The sequence below is a fragment of the Phasianus colchicus genome, chromosome 2 (genome assembly GCF_987193195.1).
Source record: "Phasianus colchicus chromosome 2, bPhaCol1.hap1.1, whole genome shotgun sequence".
Taxonomy (NCBI): Eukaryota; Metazoa; Chordata; class Aves; order Galliformes; family Phasianidae; genus Phasianus; species Phasianus colchicus.
In genome coordinates this window covers 38701609-38716443 of record NC_143437.1, presented here as the reverse complement: position 1 = coordinate 38716443, position 14835 = coordinate 38701609, and the positions used below count along the sequence as shown (strand labels likewise).

Below are 14835 nucleotides of genomic sequence, written 5' to 3'. Positions count from 1 at the left end.
TTATTATTAATAATTAAAAATTAATTATTTTATTTATTATTATTAATTATTATTAATTAAAAATTAATTAATAATTAAAATTAATAATTAAAATGTCTATTGTTCCTAAAGCTGTCTTAGTCTGTGAGGGAGAAGAATAAGTAAAACATTCTTTTTTTTTTTTTTTTTTAATAAAAATTTGAGGTAAAATTTAAAATCTAAAATCTTATCAATACTTTAGGAACTCTTCCTCCCCTCCACAGTTTTTCCTGTTACTGGAACCTTCCTTTCTGAACACTGTTTCTTTGTTTTTATTATCTGTGTTGCTGTCATTCTGATAAAAAAAGACTGCAGAAACTCTGCTCACTGGGGATACTGCAGAAACTAAGCCTGCTGAATATCTGCAGTAGGTAAGTCACCAACCAAAATATTTACCATAAAAGGCTGTCTGCAAGGATCATACTGTGAGTCCACGGATCAGCACTGCCAATTCTGCTTAATATCAGAGACAGACTTCAGGAAAAAAAAAAAAAGGAAAAGAAAAAAACCTCTTACATACCTATCTTTCTGAAGCTTCTCTTAATGTAGGACTACCTACCATTCTATACTCTTAAATATTTCATACAGTTTAGCCTGACCTGAGTGGGAAAACTGATGATAATTCCTTTGGGAGCCTATGCTGTAGTCCTAAAAATCCTCAGTTCGGAAATGTTTCCTGATATCCAGCCTAGATTTCTCATTTTCATCTGATTAATTCTAGTTACCCCACTGTGTTTATACTCATCAAACACCTGCTGCCTGGTATAGTGTGTCTTGCTTTTAATTGACATTTAGACATTCCATATATATCTATATATAGCTCTTTAATCTTTTAATTTCTCTGTTTCTCACTGGGGTCATGTCTTTGAGTATGCTAAGGCAGCTTTGTTTTTTTTCTTTCAGCAGAACCAATGGTTGTTGTACATGGAAACTAATAATGGCACACGCAAACTGTGACAAGCAGGCAGACTTCTTTGAGAAACAAATTTCATTTCTCAGTCTTCAGTCTATGTCTGAATAGTCTACTAACCACATGAATGATTATAATCAACTTACTGTGTACCAAGCTTCTTGTATTTACTAATGGAGAAAGCATCAATGGTGAGAGCATTCAATATTATAGCTGGATATAAGACATATTTCTCAAAGCACTGAAGCCACACATATAGCCTTTCAAACCACATCAAATGAGCGGCATCTGAAATAAAAATTCAGATAACAGAACATTTCATCAAATTACCTGCATTTTTGTACTGCAATAATGTAAAAGTAAAGAAGTGAGTTAGCTTACATGAACAAGGATAATCAACCAACTAATTTATGGCACAAAGAAATTCCTAATTCTTTTGCAACAGGGAAATCATTTAGCTCTCTCAATTTAGACAGTACCTGTTTAGCTTCTTAGAATTGCATTCATGAAAAAAATCTCAGAAATGATAAGAGGTGATCCATGTAGATTCTATATAACAGTAGATTCTATACAATTTCATTACTAGTCACTGAACTGAATAGCACCTCTAGTGATGTAATTGTTCAGGAGAGACTCTCTACAGCATTGACCTGGTGGATGACCTACAGAACCTCATAAGATTATCTTGGGCAGTAGACTTTTTTTTAAACAACATCGCAGGCTTAACGGGAGAATTAAACAAGAACTGAATGCTCTGTGCAACTAAATAGCTATATGAGAACTCAGGTGAACTGAGTGCAGAAACATCAGTGTATGGAAAAGAGTAATGTTTATTCTCAGCTGAGGTAGACAAGGTTATTGGGGAAAAAAAACAGCAAATGCAAAAAGGCAGAAGTTGGTATTGAGTCAGAAATAATAATGTCAGCTTCTGAATTTCCAATACTCTTCCCTGCAGAAATGGAAATTATTGTGTGTAAACAACCCCCACACACATATAACTTCTTAATGACAGGAAAAGAAACATGCTGAACAGCTACCTCCTAAGCTCATACACACAGCAAGATATCTATTTTGGAACCTAGCTTTTATTCTCTGCTCCTCTCTCCTTCTCTTAATTGCTCTCAGAGCTCCTGTTCTCTACTTAGAAGCTTCATCTGGCTATCCAAAGCTGAGCTCTATTTAGGAACTCAGGCTTGGATAAAGAGATGTGCATATCAAGTAGACCAAAAGGAAAGAAGTAGCCACAGGAGCAAGGCATGCATAGACAACGCAGTGAGAAAAAAAGAGCATATGTTCAGAGGGGACCTAGGGATAGAAATGGATGATTTGAAAATGGCTTAGATGAATCTGTGGGGTATAAAAGCAGTAGTGGTGAGAAAGGAAAAGACAGCCTAGTGTGTTAGGGTTTTTCCACATAGCCTGGCACTTTCTATGCATCTATTGTACCATAACTCACTTTTTTTTTCCTGCAGTCAGTCAAAATAACAAGAAATAAATGAGGTATCTCATAGGTGCATCATAAGAACTGTTCTCACAATTGCTATACTGTGGAGGGCCTGAAAGTCTAAATGGCTCATCTGAAGTCTATGAAACAAACCCAGAGTAAACTTATGGAATTGTCATTACCAGCTGCTCATCTAATTGCTAGCAATCATTCATCTTTACCATAGGACTCTACTTGTCAAAAATGAGGAAATTGAAAATGAAATTCTATGCATTAAAAGCTCCTAACAAATCCCTTGTTCGATGTGTTTGTCTCATTACTGTCCATGCCTGACAACTAGAGGATACTGTCTTTTTCCAAGCTTCTCCTTCTATACACATAGAGAACCTTTAAACTCTACTCCTACATTTTTCTTACAGGGTAAAAGAAAGAAGATAGTCTGTCAGACATATCTATTGAAGGGATTACACAACCTTTTACTCAGCCTGTCTCATCTCAGAACATAATAAAAAGCCTCTACAGAAGCCCAAGAGACGGGAGGAAAAAAACCAACATATAACGTATATAAAACTCCTGTTTTCATCACACACCACCAGAACATCACAATAGTTCTTAAAACCCAAAGTAAGGAATTGGATCACATGTAAAATCAGGACTGCAAAGGAAGCAAAGGAAGCAAAATATCCTACTGCCTGCAGCAGGTAGCATGGGTAGCTGATCTCAAAGCAAAAGGAAACTTGTCTGTGAAGATCAGTCTAGCAGAACTCTACCTTCAACCTTTTCAAAAGCTGAATCATTACTTTTAGGAAAATGTTTCCTGACAAATGAAGACAGATTTAATCAGAACAAAGCAAAGAAATCCCACATTAGTCTTTTTATTATTAAGTTGATATAAAAAACAGTGAAATTTGGACACTCATCAAAATTACTGATAATCACTGAGAGAAAGCCCTGAACAACATTTTCAACTGGTCAAGATCTTTAAAAAGTTATATATTTCTACTACACTTTCTTTCATGCATTGCAGTAGTAGTTAACCTTCAGTAAAGTCTCTTGGATAGTTTTTCATACCCAAGCCTTGTTTGGAAGACATGATTTTTTTAAAGAAGATTTAAATTCTTAATGCATGGTTTTGCTTAGCGATCTGAACTCTTTTGTTGTTTATCTGAAGAACAGACTAAAGTCTCTCAGCAGACTGTGTTCTGACAATATTGCCTTCAAACACCTCAGAAACATATACTGAGAATGATTAAGGCAGAGGATCCATCAAGAAATGACAAGCAAGCTTTTGGCTGGTAGCAAATAAAAGATGAGAGCCAAGGGGAAAAAAATGCCATCCTTCTCAAAGTATGCTGGCTGCTTGTGGAAATAACACTATCAAAAACAGGAAATCAGGCCCCAGCATTCTAAAATATTTACAGATACTCCTATGCATCATGGCGCCACCTGTTAAAGTCAGAGAGAACAGTTATCAATAATAAATCTTCACAATTTCTTCCAATTTTACTGTTCTTCTAAAAGCATTACAATAGAAATTAAAACTAAGTTGCATCATCCATACTGTTCAAATAATACGTAATTCTATGACAAAAAGAAGAAATCATTTAAAATGCCAACATTTCAAGCAACACAGCAAATAACGGTATTGTAATGCAAAAGTAGAAAGCTGATCAGATGATGGTTCATGAAAGCCCACTTAAGGCAACTAAGAAGATTAAGAGACCTTACTATCTGACACACAACCAGAGGCTGAAAGAGCTGGAACTGTTTAGCCCTGAAACATCATGAAACATCTTATCAAACAGAAAACAAATTATTCCCTCTGCTTTGTTCTTTCTAGATTTTTGTTTTTAAATCAAGACATGCTGCAAGCCACGACATCCATTGTTTAGATAAGATTTCATTACAAACCTCTCACTTCCCGTTGCTGGTGTTCTTTGCTTTTAAGTATGGGGTGGGAGATCCACAGCCAGGGGTGATGCTTGCGAAGCTGAGGAAGTATGTAATGTGTTACAAATCCCACAGTCCATGCTAAAGCAAACAGGACGATGCTGAGAAATGGCTAGGCCAAATGAGAAAAAAGAAACAGTTATAATTTGCAAATAACTTTTTGTTTGTTTTAAAACATGTCCTTATAATGAGATTTCTACTCAGTTAACGTTCCCCTCCCCCTCCCATGTTCAAATTGATTCCACAGGCATATGTATGTTTAGAAATATAAATTTTGCAGAGACAATTCACCATTTTCCCCCCTAAATAGAGGAGAAAAGGCAAATGATTGGATTTATCCACTCTGTCTCTCAGGTTGCATATCATAAAAGAGGTGCACATGTGCAAAGGCTTAGGGAAATGAACACCAAGTAATATTTTGCCTGATGCAAATACCCACAATCTAATTCACGCTGCACATCAAGAAGCATTAAGTTATCACAGTCAGTAAATACATTTTCTCAAACTTCCCTTCCCCCAGTATCTTCCAACTAACATATCCTGTGATTTTACATAAGAGATAATACCTTAGGAAAAAAAAAAAGCAAAAAAGGACACATACCCTCAATGATAGAAACACAGTGCTGGCACTCACAGCAAATGACAGAACAGCTGCCGCTGTGCAGACAATGAGATCCGACTTCAAAACTTCTTTCTGTGAAAATTATTTTATACCAAATTAGCACGCCAATACCATTTTACCTAGACAAAGTAAGTGACTCTCTTCTAAATTACTTGCATTGTGGTAAGTCTAATCATTACTCCCCGATACAAAAGTATTCTCTCCACTCTGCTTTGTGAAATTATTTCTTCATACGCTGGGTGTGTCAAAGTAACCATGTTTATCTTCATCGTGACTAACTTTAAATTGTATTTTTAAATTTGGTTTTAACACTGCATAAATGAAAGCAATACATTTTTCACACTGAGCCTAATTCTATTTAAGGAAAATAACTCTTTCACACTATGGCATTTTTATTTTTGGAAATAAAAATTCTGGTTCCATTACCTATCTGCAAGCGTTACAATTTCTTTAGATTTGCTTGCATTACTGGAATGACTCATGCTTTTCTGTAATGCTTTCAGAGACACAAGTTAATACATTTATTATGTTCTAAAGTGACATGTCCCATTCTCCAATTTTCTGTATCAGAAGTCAAATTTCAACAAGATTTTATGGGTTTCAGACAAGGCCGTTTTTCTGCTATCACTCAATGATAACACAAGGACAAGTGTGCCTTCATATAAAGGTTTATAAGTAGGGTAGTAGTAATTTTGTTTAAAAAGATTGGAAAAATATCATGATCTTTCTAGACCATTTTTCTTGTGATTAAAATGTCATTCTCAGTAAACAAATAAACAAGATAGCTTTTGAGCACTGTAATCTTCTGAATTGTACTTCAGAGGTCACTCAAATATCTGTCTGAGTAGATGAAAATCTTGTCCTAGATTTGTGAATGGGATATTCAACTTCAGCAGTCAATATTAGTGCTAAGTCATCGCATGCATACATTATCACTTATAGATCTTGGTTTAAAAACTGATTTATGATATAATTCAAAAACATCTAGAAGTACTATGCAGAATAAAACACTCTGTTTGAATCTGAAATTCATCCAGTTTCCTAGTGCTGCAATCTAGGTAATTTTCCTTTATCTAATCAGAGAAAAGGAAAAAAAACAACCATAAAATATTGATGGGATAGCAAACCTAAGAATAAGGGGATAAGAAAGCAGAAACAGACGGGTTTGTGAATTACAAGACAAGCTGGTAGCAACCACTATATTTAGGCTGCCTGTCGTTCTGTTATGAGATGCTTCTTAGTAAAAGGTCACCAGCATCAGCACTTCCACTTACTGCAGCAGGCCTTTGAAATTCAGCAGGACTAAAAAGCCTTCAGGCTCAAGAAGTACTTTTGCTTTGTCCCATGAAACTGTAATCCCATTTAGCTGAATTTTTGAGCTTTATTAAGTTGTCCTTGCTTTTCTCAGGTTGCTCAGAAAAACATCCTTCCAAAAGAGCAGCACTCCCTGTACTCCTCAAGCTACGCTCTCTTCAGATGGCACTGTACTCAGCAAGGACCACAAATGAGGAGGCACAGAGTTAGGGTGGACTCTTCCCAACGATCTTCACAAAACACAGGCCTGCTGGCTTTGTCCCACTCTTCTTGGCCATCGTATGGATGAGGAAAACCACACTAGGGGGGAACTTACAGAAAAGGTCTTCACTGAAAAAGCCTTTCATCCCTACATATCCCCACACATTCTCTCAATCTGGCTTAGACCTCCTCTCACAAGAGAGTTGTGTATTGAGGATTTCATGTGTGCAGCAGTACTGAAAAATCGTGGATAAAATCCCGATAAAGATGGATACAGGATTTACTACCAACTCACGTAATTGAAATACTTTTTTAATTTTTCCAATCTTTTTAAAGCTATTTCATACAAAGTCAACTTAAAGCAACAGTGTTTTACTGCAAAATTCATTATCTGAGAAAGCTGAGCAGTGCCCCATTTATGTGGCCCTGTGCTTCAGCCTTTTTGTGGAGATACATTATGAGAAGTCCTCATTAAGTACCATTTTTCTGTACAGCTGAATCCAACTACTCAATCACCTAAAACAAGCTTATAAGAACAATTACACAAACCATATTTTCAAGCTTCCCTTCACAACCAAAAAGGATTCCTATTACAGTGACAGCTGTGTGTTTTTTGTAATCAGCTGACTGAAGAAGCTGCCATTTTAAGAACTGCATCAAATAAAGATTTAGTCAAAGTCAGAAGTAGTGATAATAATGGATACTGGAGGGAGGAGGAAAGGCACCGTTGCTTCCCATTCTGTACACAGACCAGGTTATCAACAAACAAAGTGTACTATAAAAACTGTATTACACAGGACTGGTATTTCCCATTTTTCCCATCTTTGCCTTTGTAAGCGTTCTTTCTACTGTGCTCGCACTGCTTTTGACACATTAAGAATCACATGCAGGAAAAGACCTACGTTTTCAGAGTAACACACACTATTCAGCTATTCGAATCCAAATTTGATAGTTGTGTTCTAACTTTGACAGTATGCAGTGTGGCTGAAGTTTTATTTATGATTAGGCTTACCCCCTTGCCCTTGCACAGAACTGCTTCAGCTGCTGACTTTCACAGCAGTCCCCACAGGAGGCAGGAGATACTTCTTGATGTGGCAGACATATTCAAGTTTCTCACAATTTAGTTCTTTTTCCCTCTAAAACAAAGCTGGGCAGGAGTAACTGTTTTGTGTGAGGGCCAAGACCCACAGGAAATGGCTGACCCTGAGCAGTTGTTCTCTGCCTGAAGGGAATTCAAAGCTACCTTCCAGCGGGATGCTCTGGGCATCCATCTACAGGTTGCTGTAGAGATGGGTCTTGTGGCTTCCACTTGCCTTCAGTAGGAAGAGGAAGTGCCTAAAGACTCAGTGAAAAATACAAGAAGGAACGTGACTCTACTGGTAGAGCAGTGAGCCACACGATGGGAGGCAGAGCAGGAAACACAGACATGTTCTGGCTCTTATTCCAAGGCTGCTTTTTCTGCGGGTTGCACAACAGTCATCTCATATAAAATTGAACTCAGTTTGCACTTCTCTGTGAGCTACTTGAAGAGCTGACAGCAGCATGACTGTGTATCATGAGTTTTATTCAGCTCACCTGACGAGAACCATCATACATTTTCAGAAGGAGATTGAATTCTGTGAAACTCAAAATGACTGAAGACATCATCCTGCGGTCTTCATGGGTAGGATGTAGGACCCTCTCCTGCTCTTGGCACTCCCCTTTATCTTCCCAGCTGCTACTAAACAAATACCTACATTGGACACAATTCTGTCCTCCAGCTGTCTAAAGCAGAACTTCAGATTCCATTCCCAACCACAGGCACTTATGAATTGATTGCTGAACGACTCTAGAAGGTTATGCTCAAGTCCTTTATTTTAATTGAATAGAAAAGTTAACCTCTGATCACATTTAATATCTCTGCAATGAGAAATAGCCATTACCAGAATGTTATAGTTGGGGTGAAAACAGGTGGTTTTTTTCCTCCATTTTACACTTGAAGGAAAAAAGAAAAAACCCAACCCAACAATATTACATCTCATGCCTCAGAGATTTTACATGTTGCAGCAGGATTCATTTGTTTAAAAATTATTATTTTCAATTACACTTTCGGAGCTTTGTACAAATCCTTTTACTAGTTATGCATATGTTTGCATTAAAGACCAGGAAGGAAGCTGGGTTTGAATTTAACGCATTAATACCTTCAAGCCACTGGTTAATCTAGCAATCAGCCATGTGAATGCCTACAGAAATTAATTGTAAGGGTAGGAAGCTCCATTCTCAAAGCTGAATGGTCAATTATCCTTCACAGCTGTTTCATAATTCAGGTTTCCAAAGCTGGCAAATCTTACATAGTTATTCAAGAAAGGAAAATAGTAAAGGTCATGGAACTAAACATTAGAGATGATGCATTTATTACTGCTAACGTTAATATCAAGCCAATAGAGAATACAATAGATTAATTTTCAATATCAACCCAATTTGCTGCCTTCAGCTGTTTAATGGTGTGAATTAATTTTGTATATCTCAGCATTTCTGTTTTAAAAGGGTCTTATTTCAATGTCATGTTATGCACACCATACATGTGCATATAGACCAGAGTATGGCTGCTCTGCTGTGTGGCATTTTCATGTCCTCTGACACTGCTTTTAAAAGTCAGTTGAGTCTTACAATGTACATATGATTATTATTGCGAGGTTGGTCAGCAGAGATTGTGGCTTGATTGTGTTCCTCAAACTTGAGGCACATGCACTTTTCAGTGCTTCAGTTCTTCTCTACTTGCTGTATTAGCATTGCACTGTGAGATAGCAGTGGGAGTCGTGTGGCAAACTGGTTTAAGTGTTTGAGGTACCAGTTAATACAGGAACTAGACAAAGAGCCTGCATTAGTCAGAAAGTGCTCTCTTGTTTTTCAAGAGATCTCCCGTTGTAGAAGAACTAGCACTACTAATCAACACTGTGAGCAAACAAATTTGCTTACAGCTTTTATACAGATTGAAGGAAACCAGCACAGAAAAAGAGTAATGCAAAGAACTAGGAAGCTTCAGCAACATCAAAGATAAAAAGCCTCTGTCTAGAAGCAGCAGCATAGGGTGTTAAACATACAGATGAGTGCCAGCTCCCCAAAACCAAATAAAGCCTTGAGAGCAAAAGGTGTCAGAAATCCCACTTAACCAAATGCAAAAAAAAAAACAACACACAAAAGAAAAAAAACCCACCTATTAAACAAAAATCAATCAAACAACAAAAAAAGCACCACTAGCAAAGCATGGGAGTCAGGAGACGTGATGAAGAAATGGAATCCTATGCCTGACCAGTCCCACAGCAGTCATCCCTATGGTTCTATGTTCCCAGATCCATCAGATCTGCCCAAATGCAGTTGAACCACATGGTAACTCTGTTGGTATATGATATCAGACCACTATGCACATTACTGACACAAAAATAGGTATAGAGTCAGCAGCATGACTCCATTTTCAAATTACAGTCAGGATCTTAGATGAGATTTTGTTCATTCTCTCGGTGCTTTTTTCTTTTCCTCTCAAAATATTGAAGGCCTTGTTTAAGTGCCCCTTTGCACTTTGAAATGCAACCAGTTACAAAGACAGCTGCATTAACTGCTTCATTCCTTTGGCAAGACTCCATCTGCAGAACAGATGAAATCACTCTATTCTGCTCCAAGATGGGTACAATCAACAAAAGATACAAGTGCAGTCTAAGTACCAGAGAATGAGAAACTTTCAGTTACATCTGCAATACACTGTACAAGAAAGGACTGACAACGTGGCAATAATCTACACACCAAATATAGCAAAATTTTAACATAAATACTTGTTTACTTTTTCTGTTACATTCATATTAGCAGTGTGGTGCTGGTACAAACAGTATAGTTTAATAAGAAGCTATAGCTCAACGCAGAAGACAGGAACTGACATATCACTTAATCTTATGCGGGCCTTATTAGAATAAGCAGTTTAAAGTAACATCATACAGTGTAGAAAATAATCTATGCAGCAGCTAAGCAATGAGAAGTGGAAAACATTGATTGTGGAATCAACTCACATGCTTAACATAGACTACGTAACACGTTATAAAATGTCCAGTGAGTACAATATGTACAGGAGAAATGCATCCCTTTTTAAGAGATACCCAGAGGCCAGGCCAGCTACCACACTAGCGACCTGTACCACTAAGCACTATTGACTCTCAGATCTGTGTCTGAAGGTCAAAAAAAAAATCACAGCTTGTCTCCCAGACACACTGAACACCTCTTGCTCCTACAAATATTCAGGACTACAGGAATGATTGCCTTTGTTACAAAGGCTAAACGCAGGCACTAGGTATGTAATCAGAAGGAATTGCTGTCTGGTAACTGGAAGCATGACAGTTCACAACTGCAGGAAATCTCCAACACTCCCTAATACTTTCAGAAACTTGATAATCTTCCCACATGTACTCTCTGAGAGCAATTTCTCCTGGATACCAGTTCTCTCCCCCTTCTGGCCTCACTGAGAGAAATCTAGAATTATTTCCCACAGTTTGTATCTGCGGATTTAAAGGAACAGGATATATATCTGTCCAAATAATTAACGTTAAATTACTAAATATCTATATGGTCCTTCAGAGGGAAAACCGGATGTGAGAGAGTTTTGCACAGAAGGTAAAGAAAGAAAGTCTTACCACTGATTCTCTCATTTTTTCTGGGAGTGGATCTGCTGATGAATCTTCAAATTGTTGACGTAGAAAGTGAGGGACATATTTGCATTGAATTAGGGACCTGTTTAAAAATACATGTCGTTAGGATATTTCTGAGCATGTCTATCAGATATGATACATATGAAGTGAGGGGAGCAGAGAATTAGGCAGAGGAGGAAGAACAGTTTTCCTTCATCATGTATGTAGTAGCTCTCTTATCTCTGCATAGCTGGAAATGATAAAAACCAGCTCAACATTTGATCAGAGTAAAACTTCCTTCCTCTTCACAATGTCAAGGGGCCTCAGCAACCAGAACAGTCCAATTAATGTGCCTCGGTCAATTAGAGGAATGAGTTAAGAGGGTATTGTTCATGCCCTTTATTAATTCATATAAGCCAAAACCAATATGGGAGCTCTTTATGAAACCCAGTTCAAGATTGATGTGCTACTTTCTCCATCGTGATGTTGTAAGTCATCTCTTAAACACCATTTCCAATCATCTTCCTTCAAGTTCAGAGTTGCCTTAAAACTTAAAAGGACTACACATTTTCATCACAGTTGCATAAAGATATTTGATGATATTTTTAAAACCTAAACAAGACATTAAACAACAATTTCAACTGCTGAGGATTTGATTAAGGATCAGAAACTAGATTTAAAAGATGAAATGGTTTTAATGATATAAGATGTCTTCTTCATAGCAAACTTTTTAAGGAAAGACAAGTTTTTACATTAGTAAGGAAGTTAAAGAGTTGACTGTCCTTCCTGGAGAGTGGGGGAAAAAAGTACCTTTAAATTATTTCAAAATTTGAAGAGCTCACACTTTCATGCTGATTTGCAATTTAACTGTGTGTATTCTTGACCAAAGCTAAATACTCTCCCTGCACCACACTAAGAAAGAACAAAATGTCTGTGAAACAGAATCTCAGATGACAAGGTGATAATGGCAGCATGAAGCCCATTTGTTGCTTAACTCCACCCATACAAGTTAACACCCAGCTACTTGTGCTATCTGTCTGGGTGGCTGTGATGATGTACAGTTCCACAAAGGAAAACTCATGACTACTGCTCCAGAGCTATGGATCTACATACAGCCCACTCTCACATTATCTAAAGCTGAAGAACACAATTTTGGGACTTCTCCCCTGGATCTTCCTTGTTCCCAGCATCAGCTCCTAATACACACAAACTCTCTTCAGCTACCTTTAGTAGAGCATGTCAGAGCAAAAAAAGGGAAGAAATGATGTCAAAGCCACTTCCCCACACACTACAAGTCCTTACTCCTTGCCAAAGCGTCACCCAATACATCAGTAGACTGCAAGTCCTCTCAACCAAATCACTATCCTCCAATGTGGCAAGCATGCCATTTCCCAGAGGGTGGAATCTGCCTCAGAGGATTTGGAAGTGTCGCATAAAGAAAACCAGCCATACTGCTGATCTAGCTGCAGCGCTTCATTTACTTACAAGACTAACACCAACCATGCAATCAGAATTTACCAAGGAATTTCCACTTAACCACTCTACTTCTGGAAGACAATTTCCAACAGCTCTGAAACCCAGATATTACTCTGAGAAAACCAAAATTTGTGAGCTACACAGGAAAATCAATAAATAACAATTGTATGCAACTTACATCAGTACAGATGGATCACTGCTTTGTCTGCTCAGGTGATAAGAAAGTGCAACTAGCAGACCACAGAAAGCAGAAAACAATGCTGGAATGTGCTGTGCATCCCAGGGTTCCTGGACATGGGAAGAGAAAGCAGAGCATTTACAAGTTAGGAATGCAGTACTGTTTTTCTTTTAAAAGTAGGCCAAGCTGTGCTGTAGCATTAAATGCACAGCATCTAGATCTCTATGCTATCAATCAAGATTTGACAATTCCTTACCATACCAAAGTCCATTACAGTGAAAAAGACTAAGATATTACAGGCATGTTTTGTGATAATATTACTGTCATTCCTACATTATCAGCAATTAGCTTAGAAAACATGTGAAAAACAAGTTTTCCTGTTTAAACTCTAGAGGCAATTTTTCATTAAAATGAGACATGAGTGAATTTATTTGCAAATGAGACAAGTGAAATTATCTGCAGAGTATTTGTCTAAACCATAAATTGATACATATTCCCTTGACCTGCGGCCAGATTGCTTGTAACAGAAGTCAACATCACCAAGCTGGAGTATGGTACCTGACTCCTAAATCTTTCTGCTGTTGTGCATAATATATCTAGGCCCTGCATGCTATGGAATATCGTAGAGAGCAAGAACACTAGCCACTGTCCCTAAGTGGGGGTAAAAGAGAGCAATTCAAATGCTCATTAGCACACTGGGCATAATCAAGATGAGAAATTACCTCTGGGTAACTTAAGCAGCTAAAATTGGCTAAAGATAATGAGTGGAGGAATAGAAAGCTTAATGAACAATTAATATGACCAGTGCCTCGTCTGTGGAATCCTCAGCTACAAATTAGAGTCTTAAATATTGTGAATCCTAGCTGTAAAATCATACAAGCTTTTGCTTTGGAGGACACAAATGTGGGTCAGACCCATAACCATTTCTCTTGCTAGGCTTTCTCTATGGTTCCACACAACTTCTATCTAACCAAGTTAAATTTCTCTATTCAATTCTGTTCTTCGTTTGGTCATTCCCAGGTTTTGGACTAGGTACATTTTAGTCTAACTTCTCCTATACTTCGAATCAGGTCAGAAATTAACATTCTTCAAAACATTGCAGAAAAGCCTTTTTTTTTTTTTTCTGTAAATGCCAGAATTGTAGCCTATTCTGTATCCAGTACTCCTGGATTCTTTTCTGCCAGGCAGCTGTCCAACCTCTCTTCCCTCAGTCGCAACTCAAGTGCTGCACCCACCACACATAGCCTTATTGAATGTCATACAGTCAGCCTCAGCCCACCAATCCAGCCCGTCCAAACCCTTCTGGAAAGCCTTCCTATCAATACATCCATCTGACTTAGAGACATCTGCAAACTTACTGAGGGTGCACATGATCCCTTTGTCCAGATCATTGATGAAGATGTTAAAGAGAACTGGCCCCAGTACTGAGCCCTGAGGGACACCACTTGTTACTTGCCTCCAGCTGAAATTAACTCCAGTCATCACAACTCTTTGGGACCCAAATCTGCCAGTTTTTTACCCAGTGAAGCATATGCCCATTCAAGCCATGAACAACCAGTTTCTCCAAGAAAGAAAAGCTGTGGGAAACTATCAAAAGCTTTACTAAAGTTTAGGTTGACTACATCCACAGCCTTTCCCTCATCAAAAAAGCAGGCCACTGTGGCATAGAAAGAAACCAGGTTAGTTAAGCAGGATCTGCCTTTCACAAACCCATGCTGTGTGAACCTTATCACTTGATTGTCCTGTACATGCTGTGTGATGGCACTCAGGATGATCTGCTCCACAGCCTTCCCCAGCGCCATGTCAAACAGCCAGGCCTGTAGTTCCCCAGGTCCCAGTAATTTCTCAAGAACTCTACTTTCACATTTACTGCATTCTTTGAGCAACTTCTGTACTGGGCTAGCCTGTGCTCCTCTTCCAAAGTGCCTCAACTGACCCCTGAAAACTGAGCTCTTAGCTAGAAAGGCAGGCAGGATAGGCATCAATATTCACTATATGGCTGGGAAGGAGGATTTTTGGGGATAATGCTAAACAATGCTTAAAAAAAAAAAAAGCACAAAGGCATAATTT

General features: G+C 38.0%; 1 protein-coding gene across 5 annotated transcripts in view; it reads right to left on the bottom strand.

Moving 5' to 3' along the window:
* PCNX2 (pecanex 2) overlaps positions 1 to 14835 on the bottom strand; it is a 149198-nt gene that overhangs the window by 72931 nt on the left and 61432 nt on the right. For all 5 annotated transcript variants that reach the window (XM_031591892.2, XM_090135414.1, XM_090135417.1 and 2 more), the window contains 5 exons: positions 12766 to 12875; positions 11118 to 11214; positions 4924 to 5016; positions 4284 to 4434; positions 1075 to 1216 (listed from right to left, as the gene is read on the bottom strand). In XM_031591892.2, coding sequence (XP_031447752.2) covers positions 1075 to 1216; positions 4284 to 4434; positions 4924 to 5016; positions 11118 to 11214; positions 12766 to 12875 — 593 coding nt within the window. The remainder of the gene's footprint in view (positions 1 to 1074; positions 1217 to 4283; positions 4435 to 4923; positions 5017 to 11117; positions 11215 to 12765; positions 12876 to 14835) is intronic.